At 47.5% G+C, this 23,450-nt stretch overlaps 1 protein-coding gene across 6 annotated transcripts in view; it reads right to left on the bottom strand.

The window, feature by feature from the left end:
- Nucleotides 1-23,442, bottom strand: part of ACACB (acetyl-CoA carboxylase beta) — a 115,043-nt gene extending 91,601 nt beyond the window's left edge. For 2 of the 6 annotated variants that reach the window (XM_055550718.1, XM_055550719.1), the window contains exons 1-2: nt 22,951-23,439; nt 3,445-4,100 (exon numbers count right to left, since the gene is read on the bottom strand). In XM_055550718.1, the coding sequence (XP_055406693.1) occupies nt 3,445-4,091 (647 nt within the window). In that variant the 5' untranslated portion in view covers nt 4,092-4,100; nt 22,951-23,439. Of the gene's footprint in view, nt 1-3,444; nt 4,101-10,639; nt 13,012-22,950 lie in introns of those variants that run through there. The other 4 variants (XR_008703604.1, XM_055550714.1, XM_055550716.1 and 1 more) reach the window with 4 other exon arrangements.
- Nucleotides 23,443-23,450: the final 8 nt, after the last annotated feature.

The raw sequence follows: 23,450 nt of genomic DNA on the forward strand, positions 1-23,450 counted from the left end.
GAATTGCCAGGTGGCAAATTATTGGTACCGGAGGAGTTGGCACCCAGTCTGGTAAGTCAAACACACCAAGCTACCCATCTAGGCCATGATAAACTGGAAGAGCTAATTTGAAAATATTTCTTGGTTCCCTGCCTCTCTTCCCTAATGCAGGACAGAATCTCAGAACTGTACTGCCTGCTCACAGGCCAATGCTGCCTCTCGGCATGGACAGAAACCTTCAGGGATTCAGCTAAAAGGCACGCTGCCCTCTGAATACCTGGAAGTGGACTTCACTGAAATGAAATCTCACTGACACTACTGCTACCTGCTGGTCATGGTATGTACGTTCCGGGATGGATAGGAGTTTTTCCTACCCAGACTGAAAGAGCATCAGAAGTAGCCCAGTGCCTGCTTGGGGAAATAGTTCCCAGATTTGGACTTCCTACTAGCATTGGATCAGACAATGGCCCGGCTTTCATAGCTGATTTAGTACAATAAGTAAGCAAAACTTTAAACATAAAATGGAAACTGCACACTGCATATAGGCCCCAGAGTTCTGGGATGGTGGAAGGAACCAGCCGGACACTTAAAGAGTCACTATCCAAGTGGCTCATAGAGACTGACTGCTCTTGGGTGGACTTGCTTCGACGGCTCTGCTCAGACTCAGGATGACCCCACGGTCCCATGGCTCTTCTCTGTACGAAATTGTGTATGGGAGGCCCCCTCCCATAATAAAACAGGTGTCAACAAATTTGTCTCAGGTAGAGGGGATGAGATTTCACAGCAGATGGAACAACTGGGTAAGGTAATAAATCAGGTAACTAAGTTTGTACAAGAAAGAGTGCCATTCCCCCTTGGGGAACAGATTCATGAGTTTATGCCTGGTGTCCAAGTATGAGTCAAAGATTGAAAACATGATTTACTAGCCCCTCAGTGGAAGGGCCTTTATACTGTTATTCTAACTACCCCTACTGCAGTTAAAGTTGCAGGTATTGCCCCTGGGATTCACCATACGAGGGTGAAGAGAGCAAACCACGCAGACCCAGAAAACGCTCAGTGGACTGCGCAGAGGGGCCCCACTGACCCTCAGGAGGCCAAGATCATCCTTAAGAAGAAGGAAAAGAAGATCCCGGATGAGCCCCTTCAGGATGAAGCCGCATGATCAACTCCTGCTGCTTGGCCTCATCAACGTGCATATTCCTACACGGACTTCACAACACCTCCAGCTGTTGGGTATGTGGGGCTATGCCTCTGTCTGTGATGGATGGACTTCCCTGGTGGGTGTCACCACTCCACCAAGAAGATTTTAAATCACTCTGCTCTTTTCTGGGACGACAAAAAGAGACTTTCCTTTCTCCTGTCAATCATAATCTCTCCCTGCTCTCTTGGTGTAAGCCAGACCTACAGTCAATGGACTCAGCTCATGGGGTTTCATCTTATGTAAACACCAGTTTCATAGAAGTAACAAAAGTGGTAATTCAGAATAGAATGGTTTTGGACATGCTCACAGCTGTTCAAGGAGGGACCTGTGCTATAATTAAGGTTGAATGTTGTGTATATATTCCTGATTTATCTGGCAATGTATCAGCTGCTTTAGATGATATGAAAAAAAAAAACAAAAAACAGGTAAGAGCAATGTAAAATGAAAACATTCCTTTCTGGACTTCGGTACTATCTTGGGTAAAGGGTGACTGGTGGAAAACTATATTTACCATTGTTATAGTTGCCTTGATAGTTCTGCTCTGTGGACCCTGCATTTTACAATGTATTATGAACTTTGTAAGCCAAAGGTTGGTGTCGTTCTCCCAAATTGGCGGTTGGAGAGCCAGGGAGAAATATATCCCTATGAATGATGCTCATACTATGAGTTATGAGCATCAAGAGGGGGAATGAAGGAGGAAACAGAACAGGCTCTATCTTGAAAGCAGGACTCCGTCTTGGGCGGGACAGTGGACTTTGAACTATATGCCCAGTATCTATGGAAATGACATACCAACTGGAAAACCAGGCCCCAAGAAGGAAGAGCTCCAGGGCTCTCCATCGCTAAAAGAATACCCTAATTTTCTGTGTAACCGAATAGAATCGTACATTCTATTATGCTTCTTGGGGTGTGACCACAGGCCTATTGATAATTGTCCACTGTTAACTACCTAGGTTTAAGGCACATGAATCGCAGGTTAACTTTGATTGTCAGGGAATTTTGGGAGGTGGGTTTGGGCACGTACACTTAGGGTATATATAAGGTTTTCACAAAAACTGGCTGGGGTCCTTGGTTAGGAGGAGACTCTGCCCTGGGCCCGCTGGTGTAATAAACTGACCCTACTACCTGCATTGCCCTTCTGAGCGAATGTGTTTCCCGGAACGCGTGGCTGCAACGCTAGAACACAGCAGAGGTTCTTTCAGACTGTCAGAGTCGTGGTTGATGGAGGCTCTTTCCTGCTCTCTGCTCACCGCATTTCCCATGTTTTCTACCTGCAACTACTGTATTCCATTCATAATTTGGGAGGGGAGGTGGCAAAGTCCAATAACAGTAACAACAGAAACAAAGCCAGTGGGACTTCCCTGGTGGTCCAGTGGTTGGGAAACCGTCTTGTAATGTAGGGGATGTGGGTTCGATCCCTGGTCAGGTAACTAAGATCCACATGCCTCTGAACAACTAAATTCATGAGCCACAGCTAGAGTGTCTGTGCAGCAACAAAAGATTCTGCATGCCACAGTGAAGACCCAACACAGCCAAATAAATCAATAGTAGTTTCACTACTTCACTATAAAAAGCAAACAAAAAAAAATAACCAGAAAAAAAAAAACCACTGACCGCACCCCTGGGACAGTCCCATCTGGGATGGACCTATAGGTGTTTGTTTTCAACAATCAACTTGATGGATGTGGTTATAGTATTTGAATTTCTGCTTTTTCTTTTTTTGGAGGTGGGCTTTTAGTTCCCGGACCAGGAATTGAACCCATACCCAGGGCAGTGAGCGTGCCAAGTCCTAACCACTGCACTGCCAGGGAATTCCCTTGAGTTTCTGCTTTCATCACTGGAGGAAGACTTGTTTTACAGTTGTTAATTATCTGTTGGATGAATCAACAAATAAATGAGTATTCATCAGGAGGCAGGGACACAGTCCCTCCCCTGGGGTTTCCATCATTGCTTTGGCTCTTGCCAACCTGAGCTTCTTTCTACTTAGATTATAACTAGTTGTTACGTACAAGGTCATCTGCCCCAACTAGACCACAGTCTTCTGGAAAGCCAATGTCCTGGCCTGGAGCCCTGTACTCACAGGAGATACTCAACAAATGATTTTGAGAGGAGAGAAGGAAGGTGGGGGGGAGCCTCATGTCTCCTGCTTGCCACATAGCCACCCTCAAAGCACTGGCATAGCCGGTTGCTTGCCTGCACAGGGAAGGGTGTAGACCCCACCCCAATGCTGCACCTCCTGGTTACGGGGACAAAGTGTGCGTTACCTTATAACGGGGGCACAGGTCTCAGTCTCGCCTGCGGCATGAGCAGTCTCCAGGGACAGGGTCCCCAGGCTGGCCCGGCTGCCCTTCCGGGAAGACTGTCGGAACAGGGCAGCACCGGCGTCTTCATCGGACGAGTTGTCATCAAAAGAGCCCAGGATGAAGTTGGTCATCAGCTGTCTCTTGATGTGCGCCTGCTTCCTGTCTTCTCTGGAGAGGGTTCTGGCTCGCTGGCCCTGGGGTCTGGCTGGCGTGGACAGGTCATTGGTATTTGGGATCTCCGGGCCTTCAGTCTCTGACCCATTGGCTTGGCATGCTGGGGAGGCGTCATCAGACCAGAGGGGGTTTCCCTGGGGATTCTGCAGCGGAGGTGATCGGGAGGGCCTCTGCTGGCAGGTGTCCTGGGGTCCTCTGCGGGAGGCCAGCTCAGCCTGGCTCGGGGTCTCTGGCAGAGGGCTGCTGTTGCAGTCTTCCTGCCGTAGCTCCTGGGAGCCCTCTGAGGCTGGAATCAGCTCCTGACTCGGGGTGAAGCTCACTTTCCGTTTACTCTTGGTGACTTGCTTGGAGTCTGACATTTTCCCCCAGCTTTTTAATCGAGAAAAGGTCAGGCAGGAGAAAATCAGACAAGATAGAAAAAGAAGCAGGATCATTCAGAAAATCTGTAAAGAGAACAAGAGAGCCATTTTAGGATCTATGTAATCATGTTACCTGGCTTCTTAAAGGAGCTGGTGGCAAAAGCCAGTTGGGGTGCTGTATTCAGCAGAGAGAGCTAGAAGGGAGAAGCACTAGACAGGGAACGGAGAAGGAGCTCTCCTCCCCCAGCTCTGCCCATCATGAGCTCTGGGGTCTGTGGCATGTTTCTTAACTTCTAATTAAAGACACTGCTACTGCTGCTGCTGCTAAGTCACTTCAGTCGTGTCCGACGCTGTGTGACCCCATAGACGGCAGCCCACCAGGCTCCCCCGTCCCTGGGATTCTCCAGGCAACAACACTGGAGCGGGTTGCCAATTCCTTCTCCAATGCATGAAAGTGAAAAGTGAAAGTGAAGTCGCTCAGTCATGTCCGACTCTTAGCGACGCCATGGACTGCAGCTTACCAGGCTCCTCCATCCATGGGATTTTCCTGAGACAGGCATAAATCATGAAAATGCATGTGAGAGAGAACTCAATGAGATTAGGTACATTAAAAGACTGTTACAGCGTCACTGGCCTTCTCTAGTGGCTCAGGTGGTAAAGAATCTGCCTGCGATGCAAGAGACCTGGGTTTGATCTCTGAGTCAGGAAGATCCCCTGGAGAAGGGAATGGCCACCCACTCCAGTATTCTTGCCTGGAGAATCCCACAGACAGAGAAGCCTGGTGGGCTAAAATCCATGGGGGTCACAAAGAGTCGGACACAGCTGAGCAAGTAACACTTTCACTTTTCACTCATAGCATCATTATTCATGATATCCCCAAAGCTGAAACACTTAAAGTGCACAATTCTGCAGTTTTTAGTCTATTCACAGAGTTGTGAAACCATCACCACAATCAGTTTTGGAACATTTTCATCACTCCAATCAGAAACCCTGTACCATTAACCTTCATCTCCACCCCATTAGCCCCAGGCAACTGCTAATCTTTCCATATCTATCAATTCTGCCTAATCCAGATGTATTATCTCCACAATATGTGGTCTGCGGAACTGTTTTTCTTCACTTAGCATAAAGTTTATTCCTTTTAGTGGCTGAACAATATTCCATCGTATGGACAGACCACATCTTGTCTGTGCTTTTATCAGTGGGCACTTGGGATGTTTCAGCTTTGGGGATATCATCCCAAGTGCCCACTGATAAAAGCACAGACAAGATGTGGTCTGTCCATACGATGGAATATTGTTCAGCCACTAAAAGGAATAAACTTTATGCTAAGTGAAGAAAAACAGTTCCGCAGACCACATATTGTGCACTTTAAGTGAGTGAGTCATATGGTATATGAATTATACCTCAATAAAGCTTTTCAAAAAAAAAAGGGGAGGGGACTTCCTTGGTCCAGTACTTAAGAATGTGCCTTCCAATGTAGGGGACACAGGTTCAATCCCACATGCTGCAACTAAGATCTAACGAACCAAATAAATAAGCACTTAAAAAAAAAAAAAAAAGACTTCAGGGGCTTCCCTGGTGGCTCAGTGGTAAAGAATCCACCTAATGCAGGAGACACAGGTTCCGTCCCCAATCCGGGAACATCCCACATGCTGAGGAGCAACGGAGCCCATGCACACAACTACTGAAGTCCATGCGCCCTAGAACCCATGTTCCACAACAAGGGAAGCTGCTGCAATGAGAAGCCCGGGGCACTGCAATTAAAGAATAGCCCCCTGATTGGGCAACTAGAGAAAGCCCTTGGGCAGCAACGAAGACCCAGCATGGCCAAAAATGAATACACAAATTTTTTTTAAGACTTTATTATATTCCAATTTGTAGATGAAAGGGATTGTTGGCTTCCAGAATCATCAGGACTTGCTGAAATGTGGTTTGGGTTATTTTCTAGGTAACACACAGGGTCAGAAGATGTTTTTCTTTTCATGTGCTTAAGTTTCCTTTTAAAGAAAAGTCAGTTAAGGGTTGGTCAATGTTAATCAATGTAACAGACCACTTTAATAGAACAAAGGGGAAAAAAAAAATGATCATCTCAATGAACACAGAAAAATCCAACACCATTGGGAGTTCCCGGTGATTAGGACTTCAGCTTTCACTGCCAAGGGCCCGCGTTCGATCCCTGGTTGGGGGAACTAAGATCCCAGAAGCCAAATGGCATGGCCAAAAAAAAAAAAAAAATCCAGCACCCTTTAATGAAAACAACATTCAGAAAAGCAGGAATAGAAAAGAACTTCAACAGAGTAAGACACATTGATGAAAAAAAGTACAGCAAATATATATTCAGTGTTGAAAGATGGTAAGCTTTCTCCTAAGATCTGGAACAAGACAAGGACACTCACTTTCACCACTGCTATTCAACATCCTATTGAAAGTTCTAGCCAGAGCAACTAAACAGGAAAAAGAAATAAAAGGCATCCAAATTGAAAAGACATAAAATCACCTCTGTCCACAGGTGACATGAGCCTATATACAGAAAATCCTAAAGAACTACCAAGAAATGCTAACAAAGGTAGTAAATTAAGTGATTGTTGGATATAAGATCAATACACAAAAATCAGTTTTGTTTCCATATACCAACAATGAACAATCTGAAAAGGGAATTAAGAAAATAACTCCATTTACAAAATCACATTCCAAAGAATTAAAATACCTAGGAATAAATTTAATCACAATGGTGAAAGACCTATAGACTGAAAACTAAGAAACATTGCTGAAAGAAATTAAAGAAGGCCTAAATAAATGGCAAGACACCCCATACTCATGGGTTGGAAGACCTACTTTTGTTAAGGTGTTGACACTACCCAAAGCAGCCTGCAGATTCATACAGAATGGCAAGGGGCCCCAGAGAGCCAAAACAATCTTAAGAAAGCAAAACAAAGTTGGAGGACTCACACTTGCCAATTTTGAAACTTATTACAAAACTGTCGCGTGGTATGAGAATCAAGAGACATATAGACTAATGGAATAGAATTGAGGGTCCAAAAGTAAACCCATACACCTATGACCAGTTGATATTTGACAAATATCAGGCTTCCCTGGTGGCTCAGCTGGTAAAGAATCTGCCTGCAACGTGGGAGACCTGGGTTCTGATCCCTGGGTTGGGAAGATCCCCTGGAGAAGGGAAAGGCTACCCCCTCCAGTGTTCTGGCCTGGAGAATTCCATGGACTGTATAGTCTATGGAGCCACAAAGAGTCGGACACGCCTGAGCGACTTTCACTTCACTTCATTTCACTTCACTTTTGGGAAGATCCCCTGGAGAAGAGAAAGGCAAGAGTCTCTTCACCATATGGGTCTGGGAGAGATGGCTTGAAGCAGGCTGCAATTTTGATTTTCAGATGTCATTTCTGAAGCTGCATTCAGGAACACCAGCTGGTGTCTCCACAGCAGTTCTGAAGAAGAGTGCCAAGCGGAAGACCTTGTACAAACGTGGCTGATTTTAGGTACACTTTAAATGTACACATTGGTGGGACTTTCCGAGGGTCCAGTGGTTAAGACTCCATGCTCCCTGTGCAGGGGGCTGCCGGGGTTCGATCCCTGGTCAGGGAACAACTGCCGCAAGTAAAAGTTCACGAGCCACAACCACAAAGCCCCAGCGCGGCTGAACACATGAATATTTCTGAAAAATAAATGTACACGTTGGAGGTTCTGAGAAATAAGAAACTATAAGTGCATTAAATGGAAATGCTGAGCTGCCCACTACTCTAAACAGAAAACCACTTGAGTTATTGCTGAGAAAATAAAAGAGCAAAAACACGCTGCAATGGTTTGAGGTTTCGGAACCCTGAGGATGCAGTCTTCACATTGATTCCCACTGGAAAACCAGCCACTCTCTGGTTTTATATGACATGGGCACCCTGATAACTTGCTGGCTGGGTGAATGGATGGCTGATGGGGGCTGCAGGTAGAAGGATGGAGAGGTGGTGCATGGAGAGGGGTCAAGTGGTTGGGCAGACGGGCGAGATGGCGAGAAACATGCATGGTAAGCAATTGAGGGTTGGTGGGTAAAGCAGCCAAGCTCTAAACTGGGCATGCTAATGAATGGAAGGGATCAGCAATTCTCCCCACTTTGGCCTCCTTTCTCACTCTAAGATCTGCTGTTAATTCTGATAGGGGCCAGTGGACCTAACATCCCAAATCTACCTTGCAGAGGTTCGGTTCAGTTCAGTTCAGTTCAGTTGCTCAGTTGTGTCCGACTCCTTGAGACCCCATGAATCACAGCACGCCAGGCCTCCCCATCCATCACCAGCTCCCAGAGTTCACCCAGACTCACGTCCAATGAGTCAGTGATGCCATCCAGCCATCTCATCCTCTGTCATCCCCTTCTCCTCCTGCCCCCAATCCCTCCCAGCATCAGAGTCTTTTCCAATGAGTCAACTCTTCGTATGAGGTGACCAAAGGACTGGAGTTTCAGCTTTAGCATCATTCCTTCCAAAGAAATCCCAGGGCTGATCTCCTTCAGAATGGACTGGTTGGATCTCCCTGCAGTCCAAGGGACTCTCAAGAGTCTTCTCCAACACCACAGTTCAGAAGCATCAATTCTTCAGCGTTCAGCCTTCTTCACAGTCCAACTCTCACACCCATACATGACCACAGGAAAAACCATAGCCTCGACCAGACGGACCTTTGTTGGCAAAGTAATGTCTCTGCTTTTGAATATGCTATCTAGGCTGGTCATAACTTTCCTTCCAAGGAGTAAGCGCCTTTTAATTTCATGGCTGCAGTCACCATCTATAGAGGTTACCTGCGCAAAAAACCTCAGAGTCTTTCCCTATATTCTTTTGTTTGTTTTTTTGTTTTTAAATCGGGCTGCACTGGGTCTTGGTTGCAGCAGGAGGGACCTTTCTGTTGAGGCACGTGGGATCTTTAGTTGCAGCATGTGGGATCTAGGTCCCTGACCAGGCATCGAACCCCAACCCCCTGCATTAGTGTCAGGAAGCATTTAACAGGAGGCTTCCTGTGTGCTGTTTTGGATCTGTCATGAATCCTCTGACCCTTATTAATTCCTGAATATTCAGAAATTAAGTGGAGTAGCAAGCTTAGGAATTAGGAGTAGGGGCTTAGGAATGCATGCATTTCCTTCGTTAGTTTTTCCATACGGTGATAAGTAACTATTTACGACCCTCTTCCTTTTTATGAACCATACGGTTAAAGTGATTATTTACAACCCTCTCTCTTTCATATGGATGACCTCATGTTTCCTTGATAACTTGTAAGTTTTGATTTTATCTCTGCCGAAAATAGCTACCTTGTAAGGCAGTATAAATACCCACACAATGTTGAATAAAACACCTTTGCTCCATCAGAGCTTGGGTCCCCGTGTCCTCTCTCTCTCTCTCTCTCTTTCTCTCTCTCTCTCTCAGGCTATTTCTCTGGAGCGCAGAGCCCGCTGTGTTCACTTTCCAGTCCAGGCTTCTGAGACCCTCTCGAGAAGGTGCTCTGTGCCTTCACCCCATCGAGAGGGCGCCAGGTGACTTCGTGAACAGCGCAAGCCCCGAGTCAGGAGCTTTATTGGTTTTCTGCATAAACCAAGGAATATCAGCCTCTTTCTCTCTCCTTTACTTTCTTATCATCGACTCTGGACCACCAGGTTCCGGTCCATTAAAGGACCTCAACACATCAGGGGCACAGGGTCTCAGCCCCTGGACCAACCGGGAAATCCCCATATTCCCTACTCTTGCCAGTGTGATGATTGGGGGGAGAGGGGTGGCCCATAGGCCACCATATGAGAACTTTTCACAAGTACATAGAGACAAACGTGGAACTCTCTGAGAAAGCGCCTCTGAGCCTCAGTTTTCTCATCTGTAAAATGGGGATATCAATTCTTGCCCCATTTACAGGCCTCACCGTTGCTCTTTGAATAACCTAGATAACATTTGTGTAAATGCTATCAGAGGCATCAAGGAGCCATCAAGCATGTACAGTGCCTTCAAGATCCCAATCCTCAGGACAACCCGGTGGATGTTACAACTGCTACGGTCTCTATTTCAGTCCCATTTTACAAGTCAGTAAACTGTGGCTCGGAGTTCAGTTCCTTGACTCTGCTTATACTCAGGCCCATGCCGGTACCTTTCCCACTGCACCACCATCAAAAGTGGATATAAGTAAATCCCATAAAGTGGAGGGTGTTGCCCTGAACACCTGGATATGATCCTAAAGTCAGATACCCAGCCATGAACCTAGAGGGTGGAACCAGGTGTGCACAGCCGTCTATAAGGAGCACTGTGCATGTGGTTCAGACCCACGGGCAATCAAGGCCATTGACATCCTTCCCGTGAACCCTGGCAGACAAGCCATGCTGAGCTCCTGCCCTTCACTGAAACAACCCAGCTGACCCGAAAACCCAGCGGAGGGCCAAAGCTATTTTTGTTTCTTGCAAACCGAACACAAGCAACAGCTGCCTGGTGCCAGGGCAATTGTGGCCTTGACCGTAACACAGGCAGAAAACTGCTCACTTCCAACAGGTGCTGGCTGGTGGCCAGACGGGACTGGAGAGGGAGACAGGTCAGGGGTTTGTTTTCCAGCTCTCCCCCACCCTCCCCTGCCGCAGCACACCCAACCATACCTGGCTGAGCCTTCAAGGGACAGAGAAGGGCAGCAAGTCAGTGTTAAACCAGCCATCCGTTCCCTTCCCACAGAGATGAACTCTTGAGCACTCACTGCCGCTTACCCCCGCTGCCGGGCCGCTGGCTGCACTCTCGACAGGCGCCACCGGGGTGACTAAGGGAAGTGGGCCGTGGAGTGTCCTGTTTCATCAGGAGCCTGGTGTCATGCATCAGGCCAGGGTTGGGGAGGAGTTTGGACCAGCCCGTGCTGTACACAAGTGAGCTTTCTCCCAAGTCAGGCACCCTTATCTGCCATCTGTAAATATAAGCCATTTGCCAAGGTCCTTGCCCTTCTCCCTCCTGCGGGTTCAAACTTGAGTACTTAAGAAGCTGTCTGTGCTCTCAGCGGCTCTAGGGCCCAGTGGGCCACCTCCCTCTGGCTTCCCACCATCCTGGAGTTAGAGCCTACTTCACTGTTCATGCAATCACCCACCCTCTCGCCCAACTCCAAGTCTCTAGAGTTTTAAATACTCCTGTAGGGACTTCCCTGGGGGTCCAGTGGTTAAGAATCCGCCTCCCAATGCAGAGGACACAGGTTCCATCCCTGGTGAGGGAACTTAGATTGCATATACCAAGGGGCAACTAAGCTTGCACACCGCAACTAGAGAAAGCCCGAGAGCCACGAGGAAGACCCCAGTGCAGCCAAAATTCAACAGAAAGCACTCCCATAACCAGGCCAGCTTCTTGCTCCCATGTGTTCGCCTGTCAGACACTGGCAGGAGGTGTCCGTCCCAGCACAACCTGGGTTTGGCCAAGGTGAGCCTGATGGAAACAAACAAAAACATCAGATGAACTCCAAGGCCCCTCGGGCTAGCAGGCGATGGTGCAACATGCTTTTGCAAATTCAGAGAGCATTACAGTGATAGAGGAAGCTATACCAGGCCCCCAAGGCGGTCAAACCTGCCAGTAGATAATTCAACCTGCACTCTGGCCCTTAGGTTTGGGGTGTCGCAGGTAACCCTGTGTTTCCCCATAAGCCACTCAGGTTCCCACCTGCCAGCCTGAGAGGGGGACACTTGGCAGGTCCAGTGTTCTTGCTTGGTGGGTGAGCAGAGGCCAGAGGTCACATGTGAAATTCATGACAATGCTGTGAGTGGCACCAAGATCCCCCGCTCCAGGCCAGCGTGGGACAATAGTCACTGTAAAGACCCACTGTCCTCAGGTACCTTGGTGGGTGCCCGGGACACCGACGTGGGTTCTCACCTCACACGGGGTGAGTTCTGGGCGAAGGAGCTTCAGCATGCTCATCGGCAAAACAGTGTAAGGGCACAGCTCCCAGAGGAGGCGCTGAGAATCCAGAGCAGTCACTCAGGCAGGGCGCTGAGCGCAGTTGATCCAAGCAGAGAGCCTCAGGCAGGATGGATCACCGCCTGGTGGCACTCTGCCCCCCAGAGGGTTGTCTCTGACGAATCCTGTCCCCTCTCTGAATCTGTTTCCCCATCAAGAAAAGGAGGGAAAATCCCCAGCCTCACGCATGTCATAGGATTACTGGTAGGATCAACTGAGACCTGTCGAACACCACCCTCCCCTTCCTGCTGAACCAAAATGGAAAGAACACAGCTGGTGATGGTGAGATTCTCCTCCACCAAGGGACAGAAACAGACTGGGTGTTTCTACGCGGGTGGCCGCCCCAGTCCGACACTGCTCAGGTGCCCGAGTGGGACAGGAAGACCCTCACAGAGAGACACTCCCTGGACCCCCTTCAGCTTTGCAGGCCTGTGGGGCAGGTGGTTTCTTCCAAAGAGGAGGCCATCTGTGGGGCTGCAGCAGATGTTAAATCAGGCTGAATTCCTGTCTGTTAATTAAATTCTGTCTGTTCCCTGATCCAACAGAGATAGTCCTGAAAACTGTGTGTGTGTGTGTGTGTGTGTGTATGACTTTTTATGTTATTCAGAGAGATGAGGTTCTTAATTTTATATTTATTTTGGTTTTTTATTTTTTATTTTTGCGGCTGTGAGATCTTAGTTCCCTGACCAGGGATCAAACCCACGCCCCCTGCATGGGCAGTGCAGAGTCTTGACCACTGGATGGGCAGGGAAGTCCCAGAGACAGTGGTACGGGACAGGAAGTTTATCCCTAATAGATCAGAGGGGTGTGTCTTCCTGCCAGCAGCATTTTCTGAGCGCGCGGCCACTGTGCTGAGAGCTTCACACACATGGTCTCATCAAGAGGGGCCCCTGAAGTCCTCTACAAAGGCACCGCCTCTTCCTCACCTTCCGTGGGCCCCATCGCCTCCCAGGCTCACACCGATAGGATGCAGGTGGCCATGCTGTGAAGCCCACACTCCTAATCTTCATGTCCTCCGCTCTCTGTGCACAGTTTCCCTCCATAAGCCCCGAGGAAGGGCTCTCTGTGCACAATTTCCCCCATAAGCCCCGAAGAACGTCCTAAAACCCCGGACCTGAGAAGTGACTGTTGGGGGCGCTGCTTGGGTTCTTAGAGCCCTGGCTTTGTTTTTAAATCTCTGCATCCATGCCTTTAAGAAACTAAAATGCAACAAGAAATAAATAACAAAACGACTTCTCTAGCCTTGGGGGTTCTTCTCCTGGGAAAGGTTTTGGGAGAGATGGGAGAGTTCTATCCAAAGGGAAAAATAACCTTTTAAAATCAAGATTTAGCCACTAGAATCCCAGAATCAGTAAAAGTCACATCTGGAATGCAGTTCATTTTCTTTCTTTTTTTTTTTTTTTTTTTTGGCCGCACTGTGTGGCATGTGGTATCTTAGTTCCCTAATCAGGGATGGAACTCATGTTATCTGCATTGGAAGGCAGACTCAACCACTGGACCACCAGGGAAGTCTGTGGAAGGCAGTTCGGAAAGAACTGCTTCCAGGTGTGGAGATGGACAGGGGAAAAATTAAAGAGATGACATCTACTCTGGGCCTTTGAAGGAGGAATAGGCGTTCACCAGGTTGCCAAGGGGGCAGGAAATCTCAAAGAGAATTTGCCCTCGACACCTGCTGGATGGCAAATTTCTAACTCTACTGTCTAAAGATGGGAACTCGGCCAAAGTCACTAAACTGGGAGCAGTAACCAGCAGAATGGTTCTACTGTGAAGGGATAATCATTTGTTTTCTTTAGAAAGTTTGCATCTAAAGAAGATATTTAGGTATAGCTCCCTACAAATGGGGAGACTTGAGAAATCACACCGGCTGTGTAATCCGCAAACCTCACCTTTCCCTGCGACTGTGGCTGAGGGCACCAGTACTGCGTCCACAATTCCTTGCCCCCTGAGGAACAGCAAGAGAACTGCAGCCTCCACCTCTGGGAACAGACTCTGTGCTCTGCTATTCTTCAACTACGAACAACAGCTAATAAATAACAACAGCTACCCCTCCCATTATGGGGCTTCCCTGGTGGCGCAGAGGGTAAAGCGTCTGCATGCAATGCAGGAGACCTGGGTTCAACCCCTGGGTCGGGAAGATCCCCTGGAGAAGGAAATGGCAACCTACTTCAGTACTCTTGCCTGGAAAATTCCACGGACGGAGGAGCCTGGTAGGCTACAGTCAGGATCGCAAAGAGTCGCAGACGACCGAGCAACTTCACTTCTCACCCCTCCCATTATAATGAGCATCCTGCATTCAGGATCTCGTTTACTCCTCATGTAGTCCTACAGGGAAAGTATCTTATCAAATTTCACAGATCAGGCATGAGAATCCAATGCCCAGAGAGGGAGAGTGAGTTTCCCAAAGTCACACAGCTTTGGAGATGCATAGAACCCAGCCCTGTTCTGCCTGACTCCAAAGCCTAGACTCCTAAGAGGGGGAGGTGAGCAAACTATTGATTCAATTGATTAACTGGCCACCCTCTTGGATGGATGGAATCAGAAGCCTGGAAGAGACACGGGGAGGGTCGGCAGTTCTGAAATTTGTCACCTGTCAGAACACCTAGGCCTCTGGAGAATCTCAGCAAACACTGATAGAGCAAGCCTGAAATACCAACACCCAGTTGGTCCTAGAATCGAGCAGGTGTGCGGCCTCAGGGGCCACCGATGTAAGAACCCAGCTTCCAGCAGGAAAACACATTTGAGAAAAGTCTGTACATTTCAGTTCTTCCTGCAGTCGGGAAAGGCTCAGAATCAGAAGTCCCAGGGTCCTCTGGAACTGTTGACCTTGAAAGGGGCACGTCCCTGGTGCCTGTTACATGGCAGGTGCTGGATTTACACCTGGGGAGACAAGTCCAGCTTTGGATGGGGTTGACCTGTGTGTGTGGGGGTGGGGGCAGGCAAAACCAGCCCGAAAGGTTCCAGATTGGCCCCTGTCTTGGAGGAATGTAAGAGCAGCGATCCCCCACCTCCAGAGGAAAACTTCCTCTGTGAGCTCAGAGGTCTCTCGGGCTCATCTGTCCTGATCCTGTCTCACTGGCGTCATTCCTATAGAAACTGCAGAAGCTGACTTCTGCGCGCCTGAGGTCCCCTCCACCTTCCAGAGGGAACTCTACCCTCCTTCCCCTCTCTTCCTTCTGTGCCAGGAATTTGCATTCTTCAACCATCACTCATTCACAAGCAGGTAATTCCTGGGCACAGGCGAGGTGCCGGCTGTCATGGATATGTGCCGGGGTCCAGCCCCGGCTGATCCAGGGTATTTGAAGGAGAGACGGCTAGGCGACCTATTCAAATGTTAATTAGAGATAATAAAGAGTAATAGAATGAGGATAGCTCAGTAGGAAAATTCAGTGGAGAAAAGAAGCTGAGTGGCTTGGTTTACGCGGAAAATCAATATAACCTGTGACACCAGGTTAGCTCTGACCACGGAGGCCGCAGGCGCCCTCTCAAATAGCGGAAGGTGCCCCACCTTAGACACCTTCTCGAGTGGGTCTTAGAAGCCCAGGCAAATAAATGGTCGCAGAGGATATCCGCGCTCCAGATGGACACTCAGCTGGAAGTTAAAGGGAAGAATGACATGGGGAGACCAAGCATTGGTGAGCAAGGCCCATAGCTTTATTTTCAACAGGGGCTTTTATACCCTAAGTTACACATAGAGGATAATAGGGGATGCGAAGTCAGCAGTCTTTGATGCTTATCAAAAACCAGGGTTTCTTTCCTGTAAATTTATCGTATACAAATGGTTTAGGTGATTTACATCATCTTCTGGCCAGAAGGCCTATTAACATTTTATGACTCTTGACAAGGACTTATCAACAAAGACTTATTTTCTCTAAGAGTAATTATTTTAAGGTTTGGCGCCATCTTTCGAAGATAAAATTACATTCCTATAGGGCGGGTGTGTAATGGGTTTACAAAGGAAAGAATTTATTACCTTAAGGGTCTAAAGTTACTAACACCAAGGCCACTACTTATTTTTTCTACATACCAACTATATTAATTAATGCACATTCAAGGATACAATTCAGGGGATGTGGGAACTTGGCAACAAACATTGGCTCATCAATGAAATCTTTTACCAGTTTTGTTCTGACAGTTTCTAACTCTCTGAGAGGCTCTAAGCGATTTGAATATCTTAAGCTTCCCGTGCCTCTCGAGGCTGGGAGACTGTAAACAATCGTATGCATAGCTGTAGGTGTCCGGGTAAACTTGTCAGGCGAGTTAGAGAGCCATCTGAGGGATTTGGATTTAAACACTCCTAATTGCCCAGGAACTTTATTAATTGGAGCTGTAAGTTAACTCTTTGACAGAGAGAGCGAGATGGTGGTGGGGGACAGCCCCCGGTAAAGTCAGAGGTGAGAGCACAAAGCAATAAAGTAGGCAGACTCTGGTTTTTTGGGGGTAGATGCTCGAGAATATCCGGGGGCACTCCCGAGGCTCGATCCCGCCTTTGCATATGCCGAGCCTCCTTCCTCATGACCTTTGTCACGAGTGGAATGTCTCTCGCCGGCTCCCGGCAGATATGGAGCAAACAGAGCGGGAATGGTCCTGCCCAGCCAGGGTTTACACTCTCAGTGGGAAGCAAGTTAAGATCTCGGAGCGAAGTAAGGGCACAAGCAGGAGAATCGCCACGAAGGAGAAGCACTTGAAGTGCATGAAGCAGGGGCCCTGCCTCAGTCTTAGAGGTGAGGGAAAGCTTTCTCAGGGATATCTCAGCTGAGAAGGAAGGCGTGTGACTTCACCAGGCAGAGGTACAGGATCAGGAGGAGACAGAATCTCTCCAGAAACCCTACACGGTCGGCCTGGCGCTGAGAAAAGGGTGGGGTTGGGGGTGGGGTAGCAGACGGGGATGGTGAGCAAGGTGGGGGCCACACCTCCTTCTTGGAGATGGAGAGGGCTGGAGCTATGGAGAAAGCTCAGAGAAGGTGCTACAGCCAGGCCACCCCAGCAGGAATCTCAGCTCTGCCACCTACCTACCAGCAGAGTGGGTAACCTGAGCCTTAGTTTCCCCAACCTCAGCAGCCTACCAGGACAATTAAATGCACTCACAGGGTGGGTGAATTGTTTGCTCTTGTTCTTTAGTCGCTGAGTTGTATCTGACCCTTTGCGACCCCATGGACTGTCGCCCGTCCGTCCATAGGATTTTCCAGGCAAGAATACTGGAGTGGGTTGCCATTTCCTCCTCCAGGGCATCTTCCCGACCTAGGGATGGAACCCACGTCTCCTGCTTGGTAGGCAGATTTTTGACCACTGACCTACCTGGGAAGCCACAGGCAGACTGTTTAGCTTGGTGTAAATGAAGGATGGCCCCTGCCTTGGGGGCCAGGGATCCAATGCATTGTTTTCCCCTACGAGGTAGAGCTGTTATATGATGGGGACTTCTTCCTCCCGTCACCCCTGGCTCTGTTGGCTGAGCGCCTCCACTCAGGCTGGTCCCCGGGTGGCACCACTGCAGCGTCCAGCCTGGAAGGCAGTGGTGTAACTCGGGGCGGGGGGCACCTCCTTCCCATCTGAGCCATACACCACCCTGGGGACTGCAGTTCACTTTCAAGGCTGCCCCCATGCTTCCTGCCAGCTTTGGAAATGCAGTTGCCAACTTCAGAGCTGAATCGATTGAGCCCCACAGACGGGTGACTCACCTCCCTAAAAAGAAGCAACCTCTCCTCTGTCCTGTCCCTTCCGGACTGAAAACAAAAAGCTGGCTGTAGACACAGAGTCAGAGTCTGGGGGCTCGAGCCCTGGCGCCCTCACCCAGAAACCCTTTAACAGTATGTATCTGAATCTTGGGACCTCAGCTTTCTCGTTCTGAAACATACCAAAGCCTGCATAAATAATAAATAATGAACTTAGAAGAGCTCGTAGGCTGTACAGACAACAGTAGCAGCAGCGGTCTCAAGGGCCACTTCCTGCTAAAGTGTAGTGACACAGAAATGCCAAGGGGCAGGGACGGGGTCTGACGGTTGGCTCTGCCCTTGGGACCCAGCCCTCTCACCCTGGAATCCCGGTTTACAATCTCATGAAGTGTAAGCAAGTCGGCCTCACTGATGAGGGATCAGGTTTAGTGCCAGAAATTAATCTAGGTGTTTTTTTTTTCTTTTTGAGTTTGAAATAATGACACCTATGAGCAACACAGTGTATTGGTTGAAGTACTGGATCTGGAGATGCTAGATTCAAGATTTCTGCTCTTTATTTTCTGCATGATCTTGAGCAAGTTTCCTCACCTCTCTGAGCTTTGGTTTTCTTGAGGATTCGACGGGTATGGTAAGAATGCCTTCCTCAGAGAGTTTTGGTAAGGTTTCAGTTCACTAATATACAAACAATGCAAATCATGAAAGCATGTTTCTATTATGCATTTCCCATTGGTTGCATTTCCCAGGATGCTTCAAGCCTTCTGCGAAGTGCTCTGCCTAAGACCAACTTTAAGCCACAGTTCTCTCTCACGGGGACCAGTGTACCAGCCTCCTGACCCATCTACCTGCCCCCAGTCATGTCTCTCCAGTCCATTACGAACAGAGCAACCACGGGAATCATGTCATACGGTCACGAACTTCCCTGATGTCCAGATTATGATTTCTAAGTATATTTCCCACTAAAAGGAACCAGGACCCCTTGGAGAAATGACTGACTCCAGGGCTGGGGCAGATTTGTAAACACAGGAGGTACACCCTGAATGGCCTTCCCTGCCAAAAAAAAGATACTTAGGGCCAAAAAATGAGACGACAATTGCAGTGGATTGAAATACATCAAATATATTGACATTTTTGAAAATCATAAGGTCATAATGTTATGAAGACAAACACAAACCCCGCCCCTCACTGACACCTGGAAGGTTGCCGTGGCACCACTTATTACTTTGGAGACCGAATTACCAAAGAAAGAGATGTGATTGAGCATCTATCCTGCCTTTGCTGTAGGAAAAGACCCTGTATACTTCAAGGTTACCAAGCGGTGGGTGAAAGTTCTAAGTCATAGAACAGGGATGGCTCATAAACGCGGAATGACTGATGGCAGTAGGAAACCATGATTCACAACCATAACGAAATAATAATGTCCTAGGCTCCGACCGTCGGTGACTTGTAAAGCCATCTGGGGAAAGGTTGAAGAGGAATTTCACAACGGAGATCAGGTTATCCCGACTCTGTGATGAGTCGGTATCACTGCAAGTGGGATAATCAGACATTCTGTTCTTCTCGACAGGACATGATGAGTATACAGCAACAGCTCTGCATTTGGACCTGAGTTCATTCAAGACTCTAGACTTAATACTTTATTAAGAAGGACAGAGAAGCTTGCTACATGATGCCTTGAGGGTGCTTATTCTGCTTAATCAGCCAAATTCAGCATGGGGAAAATTCTACAGGACACATGATTCCATTTCTTCAATAAGCAACTGTCATTTAATAAAGGAGGGTAGTGATTACTTTAGGTGAAAAGAGACTTACTACGACCTTTCATGGGTCCTGATTTGAACAAAACAACCTCAAGGACAAAATCTTTGAGATGACCAGAGGACACTGAGCATGAGCTGGATACTGGATAAAGGAAACAGCATTAATTGCGCTGGAGGTAGATAATCATGGCAATGACTTTACATTTTTATTTATTTAACTGGCTGCGCCAGGTCTTAGCTGCAACTTGCAAACTCTTACTGGCAGCGTGTGGGATCTAGTTCCCTGACCAGGGACTGAACCTGGGCCCCTGCATTGGGAGGGTGGAGTCTTAGCCACTGGACCACCAGGAAAGTCCTGGCAATGGCTTTTGTAAAAAGTCCTCATCTCTTTTAGAGCAACGTACTGAAGTATTTATCTGGCTCTGAGATTTGCTTGAAAATACTCCAGAGAAACAGAACTTGAGTTACTGAGTAACTCAAGTTACTGAAGTATTCAAGGGAAAAGGTATTGAAGACTACAATTTCTAAGAAATGTGTACAGGACTTCCCTGGCGGTCCAGTGGTTAAGACTCCATATTCACAATGCAGGGGACCCAGGTTAGATCCCTGGTCAGGAAATTAAGATCGCGGCCAAAAAAAAGAAATGTGTAAAAAGTGTAGATAGAGAAACAGACATGTGATGAAGCAAATATAATAAACAGTTACTGGCAGAATCTAAGTGGTGGGTGTATGAGCGCTCACTGTAACTTTCTTTCAGTGTTGTTGTATGTCTGAAAATGTTCATAATAAAATGTTGGAGGAAAATACAGGAGGGAAAGGTATATGTGTGAGTAGGAGAAACTACAAGAGCAGAAGGTCAACTGCCATTGAAGGCGGCTGGTCAATGTGTAGGGCTTGCTGTGCTATTATTCACTCTACCTCTGAATGCGTTTCCCAAAAAAGTTAATTTGTTGTACTAAAGTTTAAAAATACATAAAGCAAGATGTAAGGCACCCAGCCTACTGATTAGAACCTGAGTAGTTAATGGGCTTCCCAGGTGGCATTAGTGGTAAAGGGACTCAGGTTCGATCCCTGAGTCAGGAAGATCCCCTTTAGGAGGAAATGGCAACCCACTCCAGTATTCTTGCCTGGAGAATCCCACAGACAGAGAAGCCTGATGGGCTACAGTCCATGGGGTCACAAAAAATTGGACACGACTGAAGCAACTAGAATACACACACAGTCACTGAGTCATGTCCAAGTCTTGCGACCCCCTGGACTATAGCCTGCCAGGCTCCTCTGGCCATGGGATTTCCCAGCAAGAATAATGGACTGGCCATCATGAAAAAATCCACAAACAACAAGTGCTGGAGAGGGTGTGGACAAAAAGGAATCTTCTTGTACTGCTGGTGGGAATGTAAATTGATACAGCCACTATGAAGACAGTATGGAGATTCCTTAAAAAACTAGGAATAAAACCCCCATATGACACAGCAGTACCACTCCTAGGCATATACCCCGAGGAACCAAAATTGAGAAGGATACATGTACCCCAGTGTTCACTGCAGCACTATTTACAATAGCTAGGACATGGAAGCACCTAGATGTCAATCGACAGATGAATGGATAGAGAAGATGTTGTACATGTATACAATGGAATACTACTCAGCCACAAAAAAGAACACATTCAAGTGAGTTCTAATGAGGTGGATGAACTTAGAGCCTATCATACAGAGTGAAGTAAGTCAGAAAGAGAAAAACAAATAGAAACAAGTATATTAACATATATATACAGGGAATCTAGGAAGATGGTACTGATGAATCTACTTATAGGGCAGCAATGAGACGCAGACATAGAGGACAGGCTTTCGGACAAGGGCAGGGGAGAGGAAGGAGAGGGTGAGATGCATGGAGAGAGGGGCATGGAAGCATAGACACTACCATATGGAAGATAGATAGCCAATGAAAACATGCTGTATGACTCAGGGGACTCAAACCAGGACTTTGTAGGAACCCAGAGGGGTGGGGAAGGGTGGGGAGGCAGGAAGAAGGTTTGAGGGAGGAGACATATGTACACCTATGGCTAACTCATGCTAATGTATGGCAGAAATCAAACCAATATTGTGAAGTGTTCATCAATCAATTAAAAATAAACAAGTACAATTAAAAAAAAAAATACTGGAGTGGGATGCCATTTCCTTCTCCAGGGGATCTTCTCAAACCCCCAGGGATCAAACCTGGGTCTCCTGCATTGGCTGATGGATTCTTTACCACTGAGCTACCTGGGAAATTAAAGTGTTTATTTCCCCGTAAAGATCAAGTATCTGGTATAAAGTCATACTCTAATTTCTATCTCAGATCTGAAGGTAACAAGAGGCTGAGGGAGTTTACATGACACCAAGCAGGGGCACATAAAACTCTTTTGCATGAACACAAAATGCCTTCCTAGAGCTCTTCAAATAAAGTCACGCTCTGGGGATGCTTGCAACTCTGATCACCTGACTTAGGATGGGCTGGGTCTTTCCATTTAAAACCTGGAGAGGTCAGTCAGTAAAGAAATCACATCTTGGAAAAGATGCCCCAAGACACTGTTAGAAGCAAAAATTATTTAGAAAACAATGTCTATACCTTCCAGTTTTTGAATTGAAAAAGACCTGCTTCCTGGGAACTCCCCCTCAGTCATGCCTGTGTGTGTCAAAATAACAGTAATGACTGATGTGAGAGACGGGATCAAGAACACAGTGCATTTTCAGAACAAAAAGTCTGAAGGACATAAGGTCTGGGAAGTTTTACACTAAACTGTGCATTGTAAAGGGGCTTCCCAGGTGGCACGAGTGGTAAAGAACCCGCCTGCCTATGCAGGAGACGTAAGAAACTCAAGTTCGATCCCTGGGTCGGGAAGATTCCCTGGAAGTGGGCATGGCGACCCACTCCAGTGTTCTTGCCTGGAGAATCCCATGGACAGAGGAGCCTGGCGGTGTACAGTCCATAGGGTCACAAAGAGCCAGACACTGAAGCGACTGAGCACACACACGTGCACTGTTAAAGGTGGGACTCCCTGGAAGGAGGAGAGAGAGACCGAAGGATGGTTCAGGGAGGAGCCCTATTTTACTACATGCTTGATTCAAGACTTCCTTGGTACTATGCTTTTAAAAAATGAAACAAAATCATGTCTTTCTAGCCCCAGAGGACACCAGAAATGTTTGACTCTTAACAGTCTGCATTTAAAAAAAAAAAAAGAGCAAGTTTGAGAAATCAGACATCTATAGGAAACAGAATTCTCTTCCTGAAGACAGAAGCTTTGGGAGTCAAAAATCTCCCCCCTTGCCTTTTAGGTAAGCCTAAACTCGTCTGGTTTGGGGAACTGATAAAAGTTTGCACAGGGATCCCCAGCAACATAACCATTTATAGAAGCAAAGAAAGGTCCTTCATCTACATTACATTTCCAACCCTTTACATCAGCTTCTCACAGCCAGCCATGCTTCTGTCCAGAGGCTGTCCTCGCTATGTGTTAAATTCCTGTTCACCTGGACACTGGCTGTGTGGTCAATGACCCCAGGGAGAGGGAAGCTCACTTACCACTTATCTCTGCCTCTTTCCTTTCCCCATGTCCTTTCAACTGGGCATCCAGGCTGAATTTTCCAGGTTTCCTTTTTGCTGAGGACCTGAATGTCAGCTAGCCAGCTGCTCACTGCGGGGACTATAAATGTCACTTTCAGATGAACTAGCTCCTGCTGTTTAAAAATATCCCTGGGGCACTCCACTTCCAAGGCTGTGAAGAGCTGCATAAGCCAGGCGAAGTGGGAAAAGTTCTGTCACCTCCTTTTAATCCCATTCCTCGCTTTATTTCAAAATCCCTAGATCTCTGAACCACGGGTCATTTAAAGTCCAAGCTGCCGTCAGCAATAGTCATTTTGGCCCTCCTGACACGTGTGGAAAATTAACCCTGAGCAGGTCGTGGGGTGTCCATGAAATGTCTTGGAACAAGCCCACAGTGAAGGCCCAAGATGACCACTTTCAAAAGATCTCCTGGCTTCTGTCCCCGCAATCTCTTGCGTCTCAAGAAAGACTTTGTAAAA

Source organism: Bubalus kerabau, chromosome 16 (assembly GCF_029407905.1).
Source record: "Bubalus kerabau isolate K-KA32 ecotype Philippines breed swamp buffalo chromosome 16, PCC_UOA_SB_1v2, whole genome shotgun sequence".
Lineage (NCBI taxonomy): Eukaryota > Metazoa > Chordata > Mammalia > Artiodactyla > Bovidae > Bubalus > Bubalus kerabau.